This window comes from Vipera berus (assembly GCF_964194415.1).
Source record: "Vipera berus genome assembly, chromosome: 1".
Classification (NCBI taxonomy): domain Eukaryota; kingdom Metazoa; phylum Chordata; class Lepidosauria; order Squamata; family Viperidae; genus Vipera; species Vipera berus.
Genome location: NC_138202.1, coordinates 24,078,362 through 24,099,980, shown reverse-complemented (window position 1 = coordinate 24,099,980; position 21,619 = coordinate 24,078,362). Strand labels below are relative to the sequence as shown.

The 21,619-nt window shown below is 42.3% G+C and overlaps 1 protein-coding gene across 1 annotated transcript in view; it reads right to left on the bottom strand.

Moving 5' to 3' along the window:
* Positions 1-4,940: 4,940 nt before the first annotated feature.
* Positions 4,941-21,619, bottom strand: part of TXNDC16 (thioredoxin domain containing 16) — a 59,796-nt gene continuing 43,117 nt past the window's right edge. Inside the window, exons 17-21 of the mRNA XM_081313448.1 lie at positions 17,225-17,309; positions 15,450-15,588; positions 15,080-15,240; positions 13,350-13,543; positions 4,941-8,557 (exon numbers count right to left, since the gene is read on the bottom strand). Of these exons, the coding sequence (XP_081169574.1) occupies positions 8,268-8,557; positions 13,350-13,543; positions 15,080-15,240; positions 15,450-15,588; positions 17,225-17,309 (869 nt within the window). The 3' untranslated portion in view covers positions 4,941-8,267. The remainder of the gene's footprint in view (positions 8,558-13,349; positions 13,544-15,079; positions 15,241-15,449; positions 15,589-17,224; positions 17,310-21,619) is intronic.

Sequence of the window (21,619 nt, the reverse complement as noted above, 5' to 3'; positions counted from 1 at the left end):
AATTCCATTTATATCCCGCCCTTCTCCGAAGACTCAGGGCGGCTTACAAGCTTAGCAGTAGCCTTCATTCTATGTATATGCCTGCTTATTAGGGCTTTCATACACCCCCCCCCCAAGCGGCATTATTACAAAGTCAGCTTATTGCCCCCAACAATCTGGGTCCTCATTTTACCTACCTCAGAAGGATGGAAGGCTGAGTCAACCTTGAGCCTGGTGGGATGCGAACCTGCACTAATTGCAGGCAGCTGGTGTTACTTAAGGAGGCATTAGCCCACTGCTCCACCAAGGCTCACACTGAATCCCAGAGTCAGAAACAATAAGCCTGCATTCATGTTTCCTTGCATCAAGTACTGGAAGGACTACTGCCCCAATCTTTGACATAGCCCATCCTCATCACTTCTGCTCTCACTTTGAGGACCAGGATGACTGAAACCATTTTGGTAGTGTAGATGAAACAGCTTCTTCTTGGAGGAATCTCTTCTGCTCTGTTCTGTTGTTACACTCTTGTCAGTTCTGAAGAAGCTTCTTGGATGAGAAGCTAAACGTCTTTAATGGAAAAACCAAGAAAGTCCATTTGCCTTTTAAAAAGCACCTTTGGGACAACCATGACTTGGACGATTGAGAATCTCCATACACCTTCTGGGCAGAATTCTTTTATTTGGTGCAACAGACACAGTCTTGGCTCAAAAGAACATCTATCTGACTATGTAGCACATAGACTTCACATTTCTACTCTTTGTACTGGGTAGTGGTTATAAAGTAATCTGATCATGTATATATCACTGCTATGGCCTACTAGGATATGTGGTAATCTGTAGAAAATGGGACATGCCCTGAAAGCTCTTGAGGACAAATTCTGAATTAATCATTGTATCAACTCCTGAATTAATTTTGGAAGACTTTTATAGCCATTAGTTTACAAATGCTCCGCAGAATTTGGCAGATGATCCAAACATGTACTTGGTTTCCAAATGTTGGTATCAACATGTTTTGCAACTACTCTCATCGGTCAAGCATAACACATAGCTACCAAATGACCCATTTTCTTACATTTTTGGCCTTCTTCCATATTGGCAGAGCATCCTGATTTCTCTATGTCTTCTTCCTCAGTGAGTGCTTCCAGAATCTATCTGCTGTATTGATAGATATTGCACTGATAGTGAGACAAGGCTTGCTATAGGCTTTCCTTTCTATAGGACTGTTTGAATGCTTGGCTGTTTTAGCAACCATCTGCAGCTCTACAGTATTAAGATTTCTTGATTCTGGTCCTATCTGGCCTTTGAAATGCTGAGAAGTTATATATTTATTGCTCCTGGCAGAGTTAATAATTTCTGTTGCTTTTGAAATAATGCTTTGTCCATTTATTTTGTGGATGTCTTGTTTTAATGTTTTTTAAATTGTTTTATCATTTTAGAATTGTAAGCCACCCAAGTCACTTCGCATCCTTTCTTCTTGTGATGAATTGTGAGGTAGTGGCAGCACTAGCCTGCACAGGCATCTGTTCCAGTCACTGCGCAATCTATCGCTCTGGCGATCCTTTCAGAATAATATCTGAATGCATCCAGTGATGTCAATGTCACTTTGGAAACTCCTTGAAGAACTGGAAGGTCTTCTCCTCGCCACCAGCAGAGGAGCTTTTAGGAGGCTTCTTTTACAATAAAGATAAAAGCTTTATTGTGATATAACATCCATCTGTTGGAAGGCGGGGAATTATCACCCTCTAACTTATCTTTGTCTTTTGGGAGGACAAGCAGGCATAAGAACCATGGTGGTGCAGTGGTTAGAATGCAGTATTGCAGACTAACTCTGCCGACTGCCAGCAGTTTGATTCTCACTGGCTCAAGGTTGATTCAGCCTTCCCTCCTTCCGAGATCAGTAAAATGTCAACCCAGATTGTTGGGGGCAATATGCTGACTGTAAAGCGCCATGAAGAGGTATATAAGTCTTAGTGCTACTGCTCTATTAACCAATGAAGTGCTACTCTTCAGCCACTCACCTTTTCTTATTGAAAATATCTGAAGGGCAATGAAGAATCCAATGGCTTTCAGGGAAATTTGATTTGGAAAGTCAGTTTGTATCAGGGCATGGTCTTAAACCACTTGGTTTAAAAATTTAAACAGAGGGTAGAAAGAGATGGGCCTGAAAGAGCATATCTGTGGACATATAGTACCCATAGGATCTATATCAGGGACTCTTAGTCTAGAGCAGGGGTAGGCAACTTCGGCTCTTTTATGACTCATGGACTTCAACTCCCAGAATTCCTGAGTCAGCTGACTCAGGAATTCTGGGAGCTAAAGTCCATGAGTCATAAAAGAGCCGAGGTTGCCTACCCCTAGTCTAGAGGAACCTGTTAAGGTTTGTAACCCATCCATTTCTAATTTGCAAAAAGAAGAAAACAGAATTTAAATACTGTGTTTATAAATCTAGAGCCTTGGTGGAGCAGTGGGCTAATGCCTCCTTAAGTAACACCAGCTGCCTGCAATTAGTGCAGGTTCGCATCCCACCAGGCTCAAGGTTGACTCAGCCTTCCATCCTTCCGAGGTAGGTAAAATGAGGACCCAGATTGTTGGGGGCAATTAAGCTGACTTTGTAATAATGCCGCTTGGGGGTGGGGCAAAAGCCCTAATAAGCAGGCATATACATAGAATGAAGGCTATTGCTAAGCACATTGATTTGTGCTTTAAATTGTAAGCCGCCCTGAGTCTTCGGAGAAGGGCGGGATATAAATGGGATTTTTTTAAAAAATCTTACAAAGAATGTAAACAACATATTTCAACAACACAGTTCAAATTTTGCACATATAATAGTTAAAGTCTTCTGAGTCAAGTTCAGCTTCTAGTGATCTCATGACCACAATCATGTAGTTTTTCTGAAAATACAATGAAAATGGTTTCCATGTCCTTCTTTTAAGATTTTTTTTAAAAAAATTCCCAGCATAGTCTTTAGCGCTGACATTTTAGGGTGGTCTCCCATTTAAATACTAATGTGGTCCAACTCTCAATAAAATCTGTCAGCAGGTTGGGTATCTCTTTTAATGCAGTGGATTAGGACGCTGAGCTTGTCGATCAGATGGTTGACAGTTTGGCGGGTCGAATCCCGAGTGCCGCGTAACAGAGTGAGCGCCTGTTACTCGTCCCAGCTTCTGCGAACCTAGCAGTTCGAAAGCACGTAAAAATGCAAGTAGAAAAATAGGGACCACTACGGTGGGAAGGTAACAGCGTTCTGTGTGCCTTTGGCGTCTAGTCATGCCAGCCACATGACTACGGAGACGTCCTCGGACAAGCGCTGGCTCTTCGGCTTTGAAACAGAGATGAGCACTGACCCCTAGAGTCGGAAATCACTAGCACTTGTGTGCGGGGGAACCTTTACCTTTATGGATTATTAGTGCCTGACCCCCAAGAATGCCTTTTTATACACTTTGCTGTATATTTCTGTTAACTCAAACACATACATTGAAGATATATTTTTCATTCTTTCCCTATGTAGTTCCATCACATCCTGTGTTATTCAGGAGTCTCTCACCCCTGAGTTTTCTTAGGGAGCAGAGAGATGAAGGACAGGCAACTTTTCTCTTATGAATAACTTTATCATTTTAGAATGTAAACTGCTGAGTCTGGTAGTTCATAACATGAATTAAAATAAGCACAGATCCCTTTTAAAAGCTATTTTCTCACTTTGTTGGCTAGAGATTAGGGGATTTGAAATCCAACACATGCGGGAGGTATCAAGTTGAGAAAAGGAACTTAAAAGTTTATGATCCAGTCTTCTGGCTCTTAAATTTTAAGGTTTAAAACCTCAGTCAGTCAGTTAAGAAGATGCACGACATATCCATATATTTTCTATTGTTCCCCAAGAGCTTGTAAACACTTTTAAGATTCATCTTTCCAAACATAAAAAGTACTCATATTTTATATTTTATGTGCCAGGCCTTCAGCCAGGCTGAATGACACAGCTCCATTAAAACTGTCAAAAAGAGTGTTGGCCCGAATTTGTATTTTTAAGACATTGGCCTTAATTTTACCAGATAAATCACATTTATGAGTCAGGGCAATAATATAAAAGATAAACAATACAAACATCATAAGAAGCCCTTGACATGCAAAACCACAACGTACCCAATGTGGATTTTTTCTGAATGGCAGGGACTATGTTCTTTTCCCCAAGACATCCTTTGCAGTATTGGTCTTCATTATCATTTACTAACCCTTACCAGAAATACAAGTTCCTATAACTCAGTAATATGCCACATGTTTTGCATTCAGACAGTTTTGATTCATCCTTCATAATTCCAAGGCACATTGAGAAACATTTTCCTTGAAACCTGGGCCTTTGTTCATACAACAGTCTAAACCACACGCTAGTCAACCAAATTTTGGCTTAATATACTGAGTCTATTTATTAGATTTTTATCCTGCCCTTATTATTTTATAAGTAAAGCAAACATATTCTGAGTTTCAACTTATTGTTTCCTCAGTTTTTATTTAAGATAGTTAGCCAAATTGAGACTCTAGAAAGAAAACAGAGATGAGCAACAAAGACGATTAGGAAACTGGAGGCTAAAATATATAAGGAACTGTTGCTGGAATTGGGAATGTCTAGTTTAATGAAGAGAAGGAGGAGGGGGGACATGATAGCAGTGTTCCAATATCTCAGGGGCTGCCACAAAGAAAAGCGAGTCAAGCTATTCTCCAAAGCACCTGAAAGCAGGACAAGAAGCAATGGATGGAAACTAGTCAAGGAGAGAAGCAACCTAGAACTAAGGAGAAACTTCCTGACAGTTAGAACAATTAACCAGTGGAACAACCTGCCTCCAGAAGTGGTGAATGCTCCAACACTGGAAGTTTTTAAGAAGAGACTGGCCAGCCATTTGTCTGAAATGGTATAGGGTTTCCTGCCTTAGCAGGGGTTTGAACTAGATGACCTCCAAGATCCCTTCCAACTTTATTATTATTACAAAACTTTTATTCATAAAACATGAAACTCAGTCAACTGAACACTCAAATTGACTGGCACTAATGGTTGACACGGGTTGCTGCCAGCATCCTAGGTATCAACCAGGTATCTCCTTAAAATGTAAGACGTTCCAAGTAGCAGAGTTTTTTGTAGCTTTGCTGGAGTTATTGCAGGAAGCTGCAATTTCTTGATGTATTTTGCAAAGTTTTTGGACATAGTTCCCAGTGCCCCGATGACATTGGGTATCGCTGTTCCATGTTTCATCCATAAACGCACAGTTTCGATGGCCAGGTCGCAGTATTTCGTAATTTTTCCCAGTTCTTTTTCTTCGACTCTGGCATCTCCTGGTACTGCAATATCAATCAACTGTACGCTTTGGTTCTCCATGACTGCGATATCTGCCGTGTTATGTTCCAAATGGCAATCTGTCTGTTTTCAGAAGTCCCACAAGATCTTCACCCTCTCATTCTCGACAATTTTTTCCACCCTATGTTCCCACATCATCATCATCATCATCATCATCATCATCATCATCATCATCATCATCATCATCATCATTATTATTATTATTATTATTATTATTATTATTATTATTATTATTATTATTATTATTATTATTATTATTATTATCTACTCTCCTCTCAGGGAAGCTATCATATACCAAAGGGTATCCAGCTGTAAAGAAAGTTATGTTCCTTTAAGGTTTAATTCTCCTCTTGCTGTCCCAAAGGGGAGAGAACAGAGGCCTGGTCAAAGAAGACCAGCTTCTCAGGAACTGCATCCTGCTCATTTCCCTGACATCACAGCCTTCATCCAGCTGGCTTCTGGTTAGGGAGAACTGTCATCAATCTTAGTAGAGAACATTGGACCCAAATCAATCCATTAATAACAGTTAGCTCAGTAAGCACAGCTGTAAAGTCAAGCAGCTGGACAGCAGAACAAACATCAGGCTGAGCACTTACTTCTATGGAATAAGAAAAATCCTGGTGGATCTATTCCCGCATTCTACTTTCCTTAGCACTTAACGGGGAAGTGGAGAAGGGGGTCAGGAAGTCCTGTGGGGTTGGATGCCCACAGATTCACAGCATAAAGGAAAACCCCAAAGAAACAATCCCTATCCTGCTTCTCTTGGCTCTGTTCTGACTCATGGTTGAATTCAAGCTGTCCAGATTATGCACATGACAGGCACAGTTCTTGGTTGATTCCTCTGGCTTTGCTGCCCTTCCTCTTTAGTATGTTAGTCCATGGAAAAAGCCTCCACCAATCAGGGGAGTACAGCAGGATTTGGGGGTCGGGGTGCAGGACTCTGTCATCTCTAGACTCCTTCTTGTGCCCCTCCTTCAACACTCCAGACCAGAACTGAAGAAGCTTCTTGGATAAGAAACAAAACATTCTCAAGGAAAATATCAAGCAAGTCGAGTTGCCTTTTGGAAAGGCACCTTTGGGACTCCAGACCAGTGTTCCTCAACCTAGGCAACTTTAAGATGTGTGGACTTCTTACTGGCTGGGGCATTCTGGGAGTTGAAGCCCACACCTCTTAATCTTGCCAAGGTTGAGAAGCACTACTCCAGAGATAACCTAACCCACGGGTAGGCAACCTCGGCTCTTTTATGACTCGTGGACTTCAACTCCCAGATGTCGAGCCTCACAGGCCCGACATTCAACGGGGACCGGCTTGCCAGGGCCGGGGGCCCTCCCCTTCCCACCAGCCTTTCCTGACCTACCCGCCGGAAGCCCTGACAGCTCAGTGGTCTCCCGTGAACTGCCCCGCGCCTCCTGGGCCCAGGAGAGTCACCAGCCATCGTGTTCGTCTCGACCGGCCGCGCTGCTGCCGGCGGAGCTCCCCTTTGTTGCCGCGCATGTGCAGGATAGGCCGGTTGATGGAGTGACAGACAAGGAGGCTGGAGCGGCTGGTGTGGCTGTGCGGAGCAATGGGACGGCGGCCTGAGGCCGCTGGCAAGCGGTCGCCGCCTCGGGAGCCTCTTCCTTGCCACCGGACGGCTGTCTCGAGCAGAGGGAGGGGCCCTGCCTCCGGACAGATAACGACACGGGACATTTCGGCCACACATGTGCCTGGTGGTCGGCAGGGGTTTTTCAGCTGAGCTGGGGTGGGGTTAAGTGGGCAAGTTGTGGATGGGGTGGGGTCGTGGGGGACATGGGGCCCGGTGAGGGGGGATTAGAGTCCAGGGGGAACGCACCTGGGAGCCGAGGAAGACGGCATGTCAGGAGGCACCGAGCACCAAAGCCGAAGAAAGGCATGGGTGGGGAGGAACGGGATGTTTGTAGGAGGAGGTGGGCGGAGGTCGGTCTCTTGGGCGTGGTGAGGTTGGGCGTGGTGGTTCCGTGGGTGTGGTGTTTGTCACGTTGGTGGGCTGTTACAAAAGCAGCGTTTGGGGCGGGTAGCCGCCAACGCTGACTTTTTTCCTGCTTCGGGTTGCTGTGAAGACGAATAAAACACGTTCAATCTCGTTCCTGCCAAGCCGTTGTTCTGCTCGCTTCAGGACGAGCCTTGACACCAGAATTCCTGAGCCAGCCAAGCTGGCTCAGGAATTCTGGGATTTGAAGTCCACGAGTCATAAAAGGGCCGAGGTTGCCTACCCCTGACCTAACCTAAGATTCTTTTATTGTTTGATTCCGTCATTCCACTTTTTCATAGCTTTGTATTAAACTGGTAAGGTCCAAGCGCTGACAGTACTGGTGGGCTAGCAATCTTCTACTGCTAAAACATAGAAGATTCTACCTCACTGCTCCCAATTTCTTAATGGCCAGTAGATAATCCTGTAGATTTGGAACTTACATAGCCTTATTTTCCAGAGAGACAGCACTGGGGAAACTGCTACTGACCCTTTTAAAATAAACACCAGAGATTCTGTGATAACATATTTCTCATCTTCATGTCCAGATTAGCCTTAAACTCTTTTGAGATTTAAAAAAATAATTGCTTCCAGACGTGTAAGCATGGGCACCCATGTGCAGCCATCCTGCCTTACTTAAGTGTAATCCAGATGATATCTTTCTCCATTTGTTACCCTTCTTTTCTTCAACACCTTCAATCATTTTTCTTTCCAAAGCAAATGCATACGGCAGAAAAATGCTAAAAAGGCATTTTGGCTGTTTTAGAATCATAGCAGCTTTGGGAGGCCTCCTTCTGTATGAAAATTGGCCTGTTATACCTATGTCACCAACTTTGTGTACGTAAGAACTGCACAGTTTTCAATAAATGTTTATGAAATATAACTGCTGTCTCTAGACCTCTGCGTTGTCCTATCCTCTACTTCCAAAACTATCCAGAGATCCAACATTACCAGATTGCTTTATAAATCCGAATGCTGCTTAGCCTGCTTCTCCTTTGCTCCCGGATGTGGAGCTGTCCTTTGTAAGCTCCTTCCAGTTGGCTTCTTCTGCTTCAGTTCCTCCATGGTGGAGTCCTCTGTGGGCTTCTTTGTCATTGCTGCTTCTGCCTTCTTTTCTCCTAGGATCTCCTCCTGATGGATACTTATACTTTCTTGAGTATAAATAGTAAATTCAGGCAGTGTGGCTTCCATCATACTCAGGAAGTCATAGGCAGGAAGGCGGGGCCTCCACTCTTTCGCAGACAAGGTAGCTAAGAAGAGGAAATGCACACATCAGCAGGTTATCAGATTCCCTAATGCAGCTTTCCCCCCATTTGGGCATTCCACAGATATGTGGACTTCAATTCCCACAGTCCCCTAGGCAATTAATATTTCTGTAGTTCAATTTCTAGAGGGAATCTAGGTTGTTAAGATTGACCTCTGATTATAACTGATAGGTTAATCTAAACAATATAAAGAGTTTTGTAGTTCACTACTTCAGAATTCAGCTTTTAACAAGAGTTGCTTTGAAGAAGTCTGCAAGCCATATATAAAGGCTCTGAGACTGCATAGCAGCCACCGACCGATGATAATAATAGCCATTGTAATGTTCAAATGATGAAATAAATATACACTCTGACATCACAATGCAAATCCCACTCTTTGGAACTGAACTGGCATTTCATCAGTTCCTTCCTTGCCCTCCTATAGACCCCTTTGGTGGAGGGTCAACTCAAGGGAGGCTGACCTTGAAGACCATCCAGAAGCTTCAATTGCTCCAGAATGTAGCAATCCAGGCAGTGAAGGGCATGCCTCAGTATACTAATGTAAAACCTCTGCTTCACAAGCTGCACTGGCAGCCAGATTGGGTGTGTTTCAAGGTGCTAGTCACTACCAATAAACCCTACATGTCACAGGACCAAGTTTCTTGAGGGATCACCTGTAGTATGATCAATCTGATAGGGCTGGCACACCCCAAGTATTATTGATTAAACAATGTCACCTACTGAGATCCTGGATGTGTGCCTTCTCTGTGGCATCACCAGCCTTCAGTTCCCCCTAGAGATTTTAATGGCCTCCACCCTGCTGATGTTTCAAAGGATCTTAAATATGTGGCTATCTGTCTAAGGCTTTGGAGAGAATGACTGATATCCCTTTTCTCCATTCTGTTCCCCTCTGGGTTTATTTTCTTTGCCATTGTTGTTTCTTGTGATATTTTGTGTTTGCTATACTGTTCTATTTTTTTAAAATGTTGTACAATTGTAAACCGCCCAGAGTCATTGGGAATCGGGAGCATATAAATTTAGTAAATTATTATTATAATCCCATCTGCAATAATGTTTTTGTCATATGTATTACAGAAGCATAGCATAAGTTGCAAGGACAGAGAGAGTCAAAAGGCAATCGTTGGAGATAAAAATAAATGTTTGAAATTTAAACTGGGCCCTTCTGAACATCAGGGGACATGATCCATATCCATAACATGGAGATTGCCATCAAAAAGGCATGCCTCTGAGTTGCTGACAGGAGGATGGATAGCCTACAAATTTAATAAATGAATAATGCCTCTGCCCTCCCACTGTTCTGTACCAGCCTGCTACCGGCCCTGCAGAAAAGGCAACCCCTTTATAAACGGCAAGAGGCTGGAATGACGTCTGCCAAATTTATTACTACAAAAAACAAACAAGACACGAACCAAGATACAGGAGCTTTGAAACACTATCTGAGCGGTTGCTTTCAGCAAACCAGCCCTCCCCACACATTCCCTTTATAAAGAGTTCAGGGCGTGGCCTCTCTCTGCCTCCTTCCGAGAAGCCCCACAGCCTTCCTCTGTTTACTCCTACTTGACTGCCTCCTGCGTCGGGCGTCCTTGAACAGGGCCAGCTGTGGGTCATCTTCATCCACACTGTCAGGCTCACACAGCTGGGTCTCCATGGTGACCAAGTGGGAGGGGCCTGCCTGAGGGCTATCATCAGCAAGATCTTCAACCCCCTCAGCAAGGTCTTCAACACCCCCCTCCTCCTCTGAGTCGTCCGACCCAACTGCCGAACCCACAGGCTGACCCTGAATCACAACACCTCCCATTTCTATAGGCTGATTATGTCATCCCTCATTGAGAACAACTTGGATTTTTCTGTGAAAAGCCATGTTCATATTGGGAAACTAACTTAGATCCACAACTAAAGAAATCAGAAATATCAGTAATGCCAAATCGTGTGTCAAATCACTTGCAAGAACAAGTTAATTCCCTGGGTTAAAAAAGCAATCTAGGGGTATTATGTGAAGTGGTTGTTAAGCAAGGTTTACTTTCCCAACTTGCACAGTACAGCTGACAAAAAGGCATTCCATTTCAAGCTCTTTTACTTTTTCTTAAAGCAGTCAATTTTCTAATCACTTACAACATTAAAATGTTCCAGCTTCATTCCACTTTTAAAAACAGAAAACTTCCCAACTGAAAAAGAAGCTGTTCATTTAGGGATGTTCAGATTCTTATAGTGAGGATAAAGAAAATAAGAACATGTTAGAAATTGGTTACAAGACAAAAAAAGGAGAATGAGAAAGGAAGGGGGAAGGAAGCAGGAATAAAGGCAAATCCTTAGAGAAGATTTCCCGAAGAGGTATTTGTTTGGCTCTCATTATCCATGGATTCAATTTCTTCCCAGCACTGCTGGGTGTAATGAGAACCAAAGAATTCAACCCACTCCCAGGAAACAATATGACTTCCTCCTTCTTTGAAGTGTGTTCTTTTTCTTTACAAAGCCCAGAACCTCTTAGAGTGTGATGTCACCTTCACTTGGCAGTTTCTCCCTCTAACTCAGGGGTGTCAAACTGCCGGCCCGTGGGCCAGACACATCATTGGGAAACCACACCCACCCCATTGCCGGCAATGGCAGATATGTTGCACAACATCACATGACATCGCGAGTTTGACATGTCTGCTCTAACTAGATCCTTCACACCATTCTCTGTACCTGTAGCTAACCTTTGTCTTCTTTGAGTGAGGGCAGTTTTCCCGCCGCCTTGAAGGAGGCGGTGGTGAGACCCCTCCTCAAGAAGCCTGCCCTGGACCCAGCTGTTTTAAACAACTATTGTCCGGTCTCCAACCTTTGCTTTCTTGCGAAGGTTGTTGAGAGCGTGGTGGCGCATCAGCTCCCTTTGTTCCTGGAGGAAGCTGATTATCTGGACCCGTACCAATCGGGCTTCAGGCCCGGGCACAGCACGGAGACGGCATTGGTCGCGCTGGTGAATGATCTCTGGCGGGCTCGGGACAGGGGTTGTTCCTCTGTCCTAGTCCTATTAGACCTCTCAGCGGCTTTCGATACCATCGACCATGGTATCTTACTGCAGCGTCTCAGGGGGTTGGGAGTGGGAGGCACCATTTTACGGTGGTTCTCCTCCTACCTCCTGGGACGTTCGCAGTCAGTGTTGGCAGGAGGGCAGAGGTCGGCCTCGAGGCCTCTCATTTGTGGAGTTCCTCAGGGGTCGGTCCTCTCGCCTCTCCTGTTCAACATCTATATGAAGCCGCTGGGTGAGATCATTCGTGGTTTTGGGGTTGGGTATCATCAATATGCTGATGATACCCAGCTTTTCATCTCTACCCCAAACCACCCCAGTGATGCCCTCGATGTGATGTCCCGTTGCCTGGAGGCGGTTCGGGTCTGGATGGGGAGGAACAGGCTTCGGCTCAATCACGACAAGACTGAGTGGCTGTGCGTGCCGGCATCTTGGGAAATTATTCCAGATTATTCCATCTCTAATCATGGGGGGTGAGATATTACCCCCCGTAGATAGGGCTCGCAACTTGGGTGTCCTCCTAGATTCACAGCTCTCCTTGGAAGATCATATAGGAGCTGTGACTAGGGGGGCCTTCCCCCAGGTTCGCCTGGTGCGCCAGTTGCGGCCCTATCTGGACCGGGATGCCTTGCGTACAGTCACTCATGCGCTCGTGACCTCTCGTTTAGACTACTGCAATGCTCTCTACATGGGGCTGCCCTTGAGGACTACTCGGAGGCTTCAGCTGGTGCAGAATGCGGCCGCGCGAGTGGTGGTGGGGGTTTCCCGATACTCCCATGTAACACCTCTACTCCGCGAGCTGCATTGGCTTCCGGTTGCCCTCCGGGTGAGATTCAAGGTGCTGGTAATGACCTATAAAGCCCTAAATGGCATGGGTCCGGATTACTTATGGGAGCACCTGCTGCCGGCATCAACTTCCCTTCCTCCAGTGCGCTCCCACAGAGAGGGCCTCCTCAGGGTGCCGTTGGTCAAAGAGTGTCCACTGGCGACCCCCAGGGGGAGGGCGTTCTCTGTGGGCGCGCCAGACCTTTGGAACCGTTTACCGGTTGAGCTCCGGATGGCTCCTGACCTTCGCTCCTTCCGCCGTGACCTAAAAACTTACTTATTTGAACAAGCCGGCCTGGTCTGATGGGTGTGGGGTATTTTAATATTAATTTTATTAATTTTTATTGTAATTGGGCTACATTATTTAATTCTTTCTTAACTTTTGTACATTGTATTTTTATTGTATTTATTGCCCTGTACACCGCCCTGAGTCCTTCGGGAGAAGGGCGGTATAGAAATTAAATTATTATTATTATTATTATTATTACATAACCCCATCCTGCTCTTATCTGTTACAAATCATTTTTTCCCACCTGTGCAAGCATTTCCGCTAGCAATAGTTTGTGGTTAACTACTTGCTTTCAGTTTTACTTGTTCTAAAACATTGTGGTCAACTAGCATCCTGTTATGTATCTACAAATTCTAAAGAAAGGAGAAGCAAGGTGTCTGTATATTTTTCAAAGCCACTTGAAAGCAAAGCATATGACATGGCTTCATTCATTGCACCTGTCGTTTTGCTTTTAGAGTACTGCCATGTTATTTACTTGGGGCTGCTCTTCAAAAGCATTTGGAAGCTGCACTTGCTGATTTTAGCCTATAAAGTCTTACATGATTTAGCATCATAACTGAGCTTCTCAAGTTCAATTTTATTTAATCCGTCTGAAACTGTGAAAACAAGCTGAATAAGACCAAAGCATGTTTGATTAATTGTCTCTGACTACTTACCCCTTGGAGCTTCTTGTTTGATCTTTACTTTTTCAGTCCAATCAAGGATATTTGTTTCAGAAATTGACTGGTCTGATGGAAAAACAAAGACATGGCCTCCAGAATGAAGGTTGATCCAGAGGAGGAGAGGCACAGGAGGAACTGAGTTTCCAAAATAAGCTTTCAGAATACTTCTGCCTACAGGTGTGTTCTTACTGGGTTAAAAAGAGCACACACAGGCACACATAAAAATCAATCAATGCTAAAATAAATGGTACAGTTAAGTCATAATTCATCTGAATTCAAGCATATCAGAACAGGTAAGATACTGCTAAGAGGTGCCTCCATCATGCTTATTGGCTTGGCTTGCCAATAAACCTAATCAGAAGATACTTTATCTTTGGTTTTTAACAGTGGTATTTTGGGTGCACAACAGATTTTCCTGGTATCATTCGAGGTCTTGTTGGTGCTAAATAAACACATTTCTGTTCACTCAAGTCTTTTATATGAACCTATTTAGCCTAGGAGCCTTATAGTTTTAAAACCAATATCTTTATTTTGGCTGTTAATTTTGTTTTGGTGTCCTTTGTTATTATGAAAGTTATGTCATATTTCCTATTTAAATCATTGCAATGTCTGTTTGGGATGTGGTGGCTCAGTGGGTTAGGACGCTGAGCTTGTCGATCAGAAGGTCAGCAGTTTGGCAGGTCGAATCCCAAGTGCCGCGTAACAGAGTGAGCGCCTGTTACTCGTCCCAGCTTCTGCCAACCTAGCAGTTCGAAAGCACGTAAAAATGCAAGTAGAAAAATAGGGACCACTACGCTGGGAAGGTAACAGCGTTCCGTGCGCCTTTGGAGTCTAGTCATGCCGGCCACATGAACACGGAGACGTCCTTGGACAAGTGCTGGCTCTTCGGCTTTGAAACGGAGATGAGCACCGACCCCTAGAGTCGGAAACAACTAGCACACATACCTTTACCTTTTTAATGTCTGTTTACAACAGTGTTTCTCAATTTTGGCAATTTTAACATGTAGGGACTTCAAGTCCCAGAACTGAGAACTGGGGAATTATGAGAGTTGAAGTCCACACATCTTAAAATTGTCAAGGTTGGGAAAGACTGATTTAGGATATCTAAAGAACTTTCTTAAATCACAGTGCCAAATCTTAAGGTAAAGAATAGGTTAAGTGCATGTTGTCCTCAATTGACAACCATTCATTCAGAGACCATTTGAACTTAAGACGGTGCTAAGAAAATGATAGTTATAATGGGTCCTCAGAGTTAAGACCATGGCAGAAACTGCCTTGTCCCAGGATCAAGTGATCATGATCAAGATGCTTGTTTCTGACTGTTGCAGCATCCCACAGTCATGTGATTACAATTTGCAACCTTTCCTGCTGACTTTCCACGAGCAAAGTCAATGGGTAAGCCAGCAGGAAGTCAGAAGTCATGGTAACGAAGTCCTTTCTTAATGAACAGTGATGATTTACTTAACAATAGTAACCAGAGACTGTCAAAACCACAACTGCTAAGCGGCACAGTCATGTGATGCTGCGCTTTATGACTGCATCACTTGGTGACAAAAATTCTGGTCCCAATCACCACCATTAAGGGAGCAATCCTGGTAACATTTCCTAGTACAAAATTCATATTGCATTATTCATCTCCAATAGGTTTAAACCAATGGGAAAGGCCCACCTATTGTAAACTCTATCCCCAAATGGAGGTCAGCGTGGGTATACTGCAAACTTACAGGTTTAGCCAGCAAGCAATGAAGGTTTTGTGGTCCTCGCTGATAGCCACATGCTTCATTTCTTCTTCTTCCCTTTCGCCAGGAACCCCGTCACTGAACAAAATGAGCAAAGGTTTCTTCATCTGGAAATAATCAGGCAGGTTTTCCACTGTGATTTCTGGCTGCAACAGAGAAAAGCTCAAATATAATACAGAAAAATGCTCCAGCTGTTCTACATTCAAACTATGTGCCCAGAAGACCCTTTAACCAACTGGGCTTCATTTTCTTGCTAGAATCAAGACACCCAGATGTGCTGAATTTCTTATTAGAGAACAATGCCAATAAAGAGTCTCTAAATAAATAAAAGATCAGAACTAGAAATTATGCTCACAAATGTCTCCAACAATGCATGACGGATTATTTTAACAATGTCTTGTGTGTTATACTGCGAGAGCTGGAAGGCATTCCTTTGCTGAGTTGCAGGCTTAGCAAACAGAAGTGCTGGAAGAGGTACATTATATTTATGGGAGCTGAGGAAAAAAACACAAAAATATATTTCAAAGATCTACCAAAATTGCTCTTATTATCTGATTGAGGAATCTTAGCCAAATCATTAAAGGAGCCTAAGTTAAATTGAACTGACTATTGAATTAATACCATATTCGTGTGCACATGAATACAACGATACAAAAAGCACTGGAGTCGTTAGTTCTCATCTTACCACAGCTCATTTAGTGACTGTTCAATGTAACTTATGACCATTTCTCACACTTATGACTGGCAGCATCCCCATGGTCACTTGATCAAAATTCAGATGCTTGGCAACTGACTCATATTTATGACAGCTGCAAGTCAATGGGGAAACCAGATTCCCTTACAACTGCAGTGATTCACTTAACATTGGTGGCAAGAAAAGCTATAAAATGGGGCAAAATTCATTTAAAAGATGTCTTGCTTAACAAAATAAATCTGGGGCTCAATTGTGGTCATAGGTCAAGGACTATCTATACTAATTTCCTTGATATACAATCGTTTAAGTGTCATCTTAGAAAATGCATAGCATGTTTCCTGAGGGAGAAACTGGAACAGCCCTGGAAAAACAGCATTTCTTAGAACCACAAAGAAATCTGCTGTCCCTTTAATCTATAGCATTAATCAACAGCCCTGTGAATCACATTCAGTTACTCATGTCTCTCTTTAGAAAGGGGCTTCCTAATTTTCTTATGCCAGAGATCTATTTGACAATCTATTGCAACCAATGAGGGTTAAAATGAATTTACTTGCAAAACATAAATATATATACAGTAAAGGTAAAGGTAAAGGTTCCCCCGCACGTGCGTGCTAGTCGTTTCCGACTCTAGGGGCCGGTGCTCATCTCCGTTTCAAAGCCGAAGAGCCAGCGCTTGTCCGAGGACGTCTCCGTGGTCATGTGGCCGGCATGACTAGACGCCAAAGGCGCACGGAACGCTGTTACCTTCCCACCGGAGTGGTCCCTATTTTTCTACTTGCATTTTTACGTGCTTTCGAACTGCTAGGTTGGCAGAAGCTGGGACGAGGAACAGGCGCTCACTCTGTTACGCGGCACTCGGGATTCGACCCGCCAAACTGCCGACCTTCTGATCGACAAGCTCAGCGTCTTAACCCACTGAGCCACCGCGTCCCTTTTATATATACAGTACATGCATATAACTTACATATAACTTAATTGTTCTCAAATACAATTAACAAAATATTTAAGAATGCAATATAGTAATATATGTGCTTTTTCATTAATCCATTCAGTCAATAACAAAATATTACCCTTTCTTGGGACATAGTAATTTTAGATGAAATAATTAAATGTTTTTTTGGAATTTAAAGGCCATATGTTACTTTGTTGCCTGTGGTATGTACATTAATGAATGAAAAGCTAAATTTCAATGAGAGGTTAATGAAAACATTTTTTCCATCCAAGTTCATGAACCCCTTAAATCTATCTATGGATCTCCAAGGGTTCTATGGACCTCAGGTGAAGAAATGTTGCTTTAGAAAGATGCTGACTATTAGAAACAGATCCCCATCAGCAAAGAAAAGGGAGAATTCTGTTTAGATCTTGCCCAGTCCTTGAATACAGCAATTAAATAATTCATTCATTATCTGGCTATAGCAAGGAAAAAAGCAACATACAGAACTGTAGCATCCTCTTCATAGTAGATCCCTGTTGTGACATATCCATTTAGGATTCTTCCAGCTTCAATAAAAGCCTCTCTTGCTGACAAAACAAAGCAGCTTTAAATGTAATAACCAAATTTCTTTTCTTGCCCCTGGCTAAATTTACCAACTTCAATCAGACATTCACAGACATAAGCAGTAAATGAAGTAAGTGTATATCATACAGTATTGCTCTCAACTGCAAAAAAAAATATTCCAAGGATATTTTATAAATAACTTTACTTATTTGTTTATTCCGTTTATATACTCAAGACACGTAAACCTGTTTATTGCCAATACATGAGAACCTGAACAAAAACAGTCCATTGAAACAAACAGGGAAAAACAGATTTTGGGAGAAGCCTACCAAAAGGGTAAATGTGAAATACAAAAGAGAAAAAGATGACTGTTGGGACATGGTATAGAGTTTCCTGCCTGAGCAGGGGATTGTACTAGATGACCTCCAAGGTCCCTTCCAACTTTTATTATTATTATTATTATTATTATTATTATTATTATTATTATTATTATTATTATTATTATTATTATTATTATTATTATTATTATTATTATTATTATTATTACATGGTACAGCACACAAGAGAAATAATTTTCCAGCAGAAGTGCCAGAACAGAGAAGGCCCTTCAATATGTGCATAGTACAAACTTTGAAATCATTAATGGAATCATAAAAAGGGGGTGCATCACAAGATGCAACTTAATAGAATGAATATATCCTATTAGACTAGAACATTTTATTCTTAATCTTATTTCATCGGTATATATGAGTTTGGAATCCTTTCTGCTTAGTCTATAAATTTGAATGAATCAGACTTGCTGCCACTGAATAATGACCCAAAAAATGACATGTAGGAATTGGAGGGTTCAATTGATTTTGGTATCAGAACTACCAGGATACTTTGTCAGATGGTAACTCAATTTATCCTATTTTGTTGAAAATTAAATTTCTTAAATAGCATTAAGAAAAATGCAACTCCAAGGCTGATTTATATTATCAGAAGTTCCTTTATGTATAGTTTGTCACAGATATATAAAAATTGCTCTACCAAGAATACCATGTGAGATTTTCATTCTGCAAATTGCATCACTTGTTGGTGCATTTACTCTAGCATTGGTCATTATCTAACCCATAATACAGCCATCAGGGCCCAAAAGATTGGCCCTCTTGGGAGATGGACAAGATCAAGAGCCAGTGCCAGAATCCCTTCTAGAGCATCTGATGTCCCTACTAGGATTGGATATTTGGATTTTTAACAGCTTCTTACTCTTTACAATGGAAAATATGCAGGGCCACAAAACCTTTGGAAAACGCCAATGAGTAAATTCAGTTGCTCTTGGCTTTTCCTTAATAAAAGGTGAGGAGTAACCAACGCCCCAGATAATTTTTCAAATTATCCTATCGAATCAATGTGAATTTCTCCTTAAAAGATGAAGAAAATCTTATAGAACCATTGCTCCAAAGTGCTTCTTAGGAATATAAGAAAGATTGAAGGGTAGGCAATAGCTGTGGACAGTGCTTTTTTTCTTAAAAAAAAAAAGGTGCCGGAACTCTCATCTTGTTAATCTTTTATTTATATAATTTTATTTATATATTTATATAATTAAAAAATTATATATTCGATTCTTAATGCATCTTTCAGGCATTCACCAAATAAACTAGAATTTGTTGTGAGCATCTCCTTAAATACAAACAGCTCATAAGCCGGACCTACCTATATTAGCAACCACATTATTGATGGCTTGTACATACCATTTAAAAGATATGATCACATTGGTTCAAGTGAATGAGATGCGCCTATAACCCAAAATGCATGCTATTAATTCATCCCTGCCAAAATAGTTATTTTCATCAGACCTAGTTGATGATGAACTTAGAACACTGAGTTCTGTTTTATCAAATTAATAGGGGTGAAAAATTGTGGGATAGCTCCATGTTTATATACTGCAGGTGGGTATAGTAAAGATGGAATATTATTTTGTCTACTTGGAAAATGATGTGTTGCACTTTAATAAAGGAGACAACGTTTGCATATATAGCATGAAATAACAATAATAATAATAATAATAATAATAATAATAATAATAATAATAATAATAATAATAATAATAAAGTTGGAAGGGACCTTGGAGGTCATCTAGTCCAACCCCCTGCTAAGGCAGGAAACCCTATACCATTTCAGACAAATGGCTGTCCAGTCTCTTCTTAAAAACTTCCAGTGTTGGAGCAGTCACCACTTCTGGAGGCAGGTTGTTCCACTGATTAATTGTTCTAACTGTCAGGAAGTTTCTCCTTAGTTCTAGGTTGCTTCTCTCCCTGACTAGTTTCCATCCATTGCTTCTTGTCCTGCTTTCAGGTGCTTTGGAGAATAGCTTGGCTCCCTCTTCTTTGTGGCAGCCCCTGAGATATTGGAACACTGCTATCATGTCACCCCTCACCCTTCTCTTCATTAAACTACACATACCCAATTCCAGCAATCGTTCCCTATATGTTTTAGCCTCCAGTCCCCCAATCATCTTTGCTGCTCTTCTCTGTACTCTTTCTAGAGTCTCGACATCTTTTTTACATCGTAGTGACCAAAACTGGATGCAGTATTCCAGGTGTGGCCTTACCAAGGCATTGTAAAGTGGTATTAGTACTTCACGTGATCTTGATTCTATCCCTCTGTTAATGCAGCCTAGCACTGTGTGGGCTTTTTTGGCAGCTGCAGCACACTGCTGGCTCATATTGAAGTGATTGTCCACTAGGACTCCGAGATCCCTCTCACAGTTACTACTGTCGAGCAAGGTACCACCTATACTATACCTATGCATTTCTAAAAGACAGTTTTATATTGAGTTCCTTTTGGAAGGACTAGCAGTGGGAGATAATAGATGTCTAATACAAGTGCATATGCTGCCTTCAACATATATGTGCTTAATTGATGGAGTCATGTTACTGACAAGATAATGAATTGCAAAGAAATTGTTATTAATACATAAGTTAAACATTTTGTTTCTATTTCTTTACAACTGCTGATAAAAAGTGGCCTGGATATGTTCAAATTATACACACAAGAGAACAGGCTTAGGTGAGAGGGAAAGTGTTACAATTCAATCTATTTATGAATATGAATGAATATGTCCATAATTGCCCAGTGTATTTTAACAATGATATAGAACTGTGCTATGAGGAGCTTACAATTTACATTTCTTATTCTTAGGGAATTAATGACAGAAAGAAAACGGATTGGAAAAAAGTAGATGCAAAAGTAACATTATCTAATGTTACTTTTGAGAAAATATAGTTGCATATCCTTAAGTAATTTATGGAAAAAATGCTTAAGATTACCACTTCAGATAGACGTACAAAATCTGCAAGAATCCAGATAACCACTAAAACAGTAGCCATGAGACACAGTTCCTGGCTGAGGGAGTAAAGGAGACTGTCTTTTAGAAAGCTAACTTTCACTCTCAGGGGCCATTGAGGACCACCTCCTGAGCTTGGAACTAAGTAGGGTCAAATCTAGTTAGTGCTTGGATGGCTGACTGTCAGGAAATCTCAGAGATGTAGGTTAGATTGGGGAGTTGGGGGTGGGGGTGGGGGACGTAAGGACACCATAAAGGAGACCATGCAAACTAGTTGTATACTGTTGCAAAAATAAAGGCTACCCAGATGTCTCCGTGAAATGAACAAGAGAGGACTTTAACTGAAGAAAAGTTTACCTTGCTAATCCTGCATGGTTCTAAAATTAGATTGGGCCGATGTAACCATGCCCTGGTGCAAACTAACAGCCAGCACCAGCCTGCAACCTCCCTAAATGCAGGGATCCGGCAACGGACAGGCACGGGCAGTGTCATAATTCACAGGACCTTTAATGGGCCTCCCCCTCCCCCCAGGCCCTCTTCCTTCACACCTGCTGCGGCTCAGGCGGCCTCACCTGCCTCCTCTGAACTTTGCTCGCAGCCGACACTGCAGCAGCAGCTCCCTCTCCAGAAGGAGAATAAAGAAAGACCCTATTGGCTTTCGAAAGCCAATAGAGGGAGTAGCACAGCTTGCGCAAAAGTTGAAAAAATCCATCAAAAAAAGGTTCCGGAACGCCGTTCTGAGCATTCTATGAGAAAAAAAGCCCTGGCTGTGGAACACTCATGCTTCTATTGGGAAAGCACCATTTTGCTTGTACAACTGCTTACTTCAGGCCAACACTGCATCTGAAGCTACGTAAGATGGGGGACAGACAATAGGAAGCAAAGGAAATGCTACTCCCCTCAGCTGCCTCTGGAGTCACCTCAGCAGGAGATGGATGCTTGCAAGGGCAGTTTTTTCTGACATTGTGAGCCCTTATCGACTGTCCGAGTGTATCAGTCTGATTA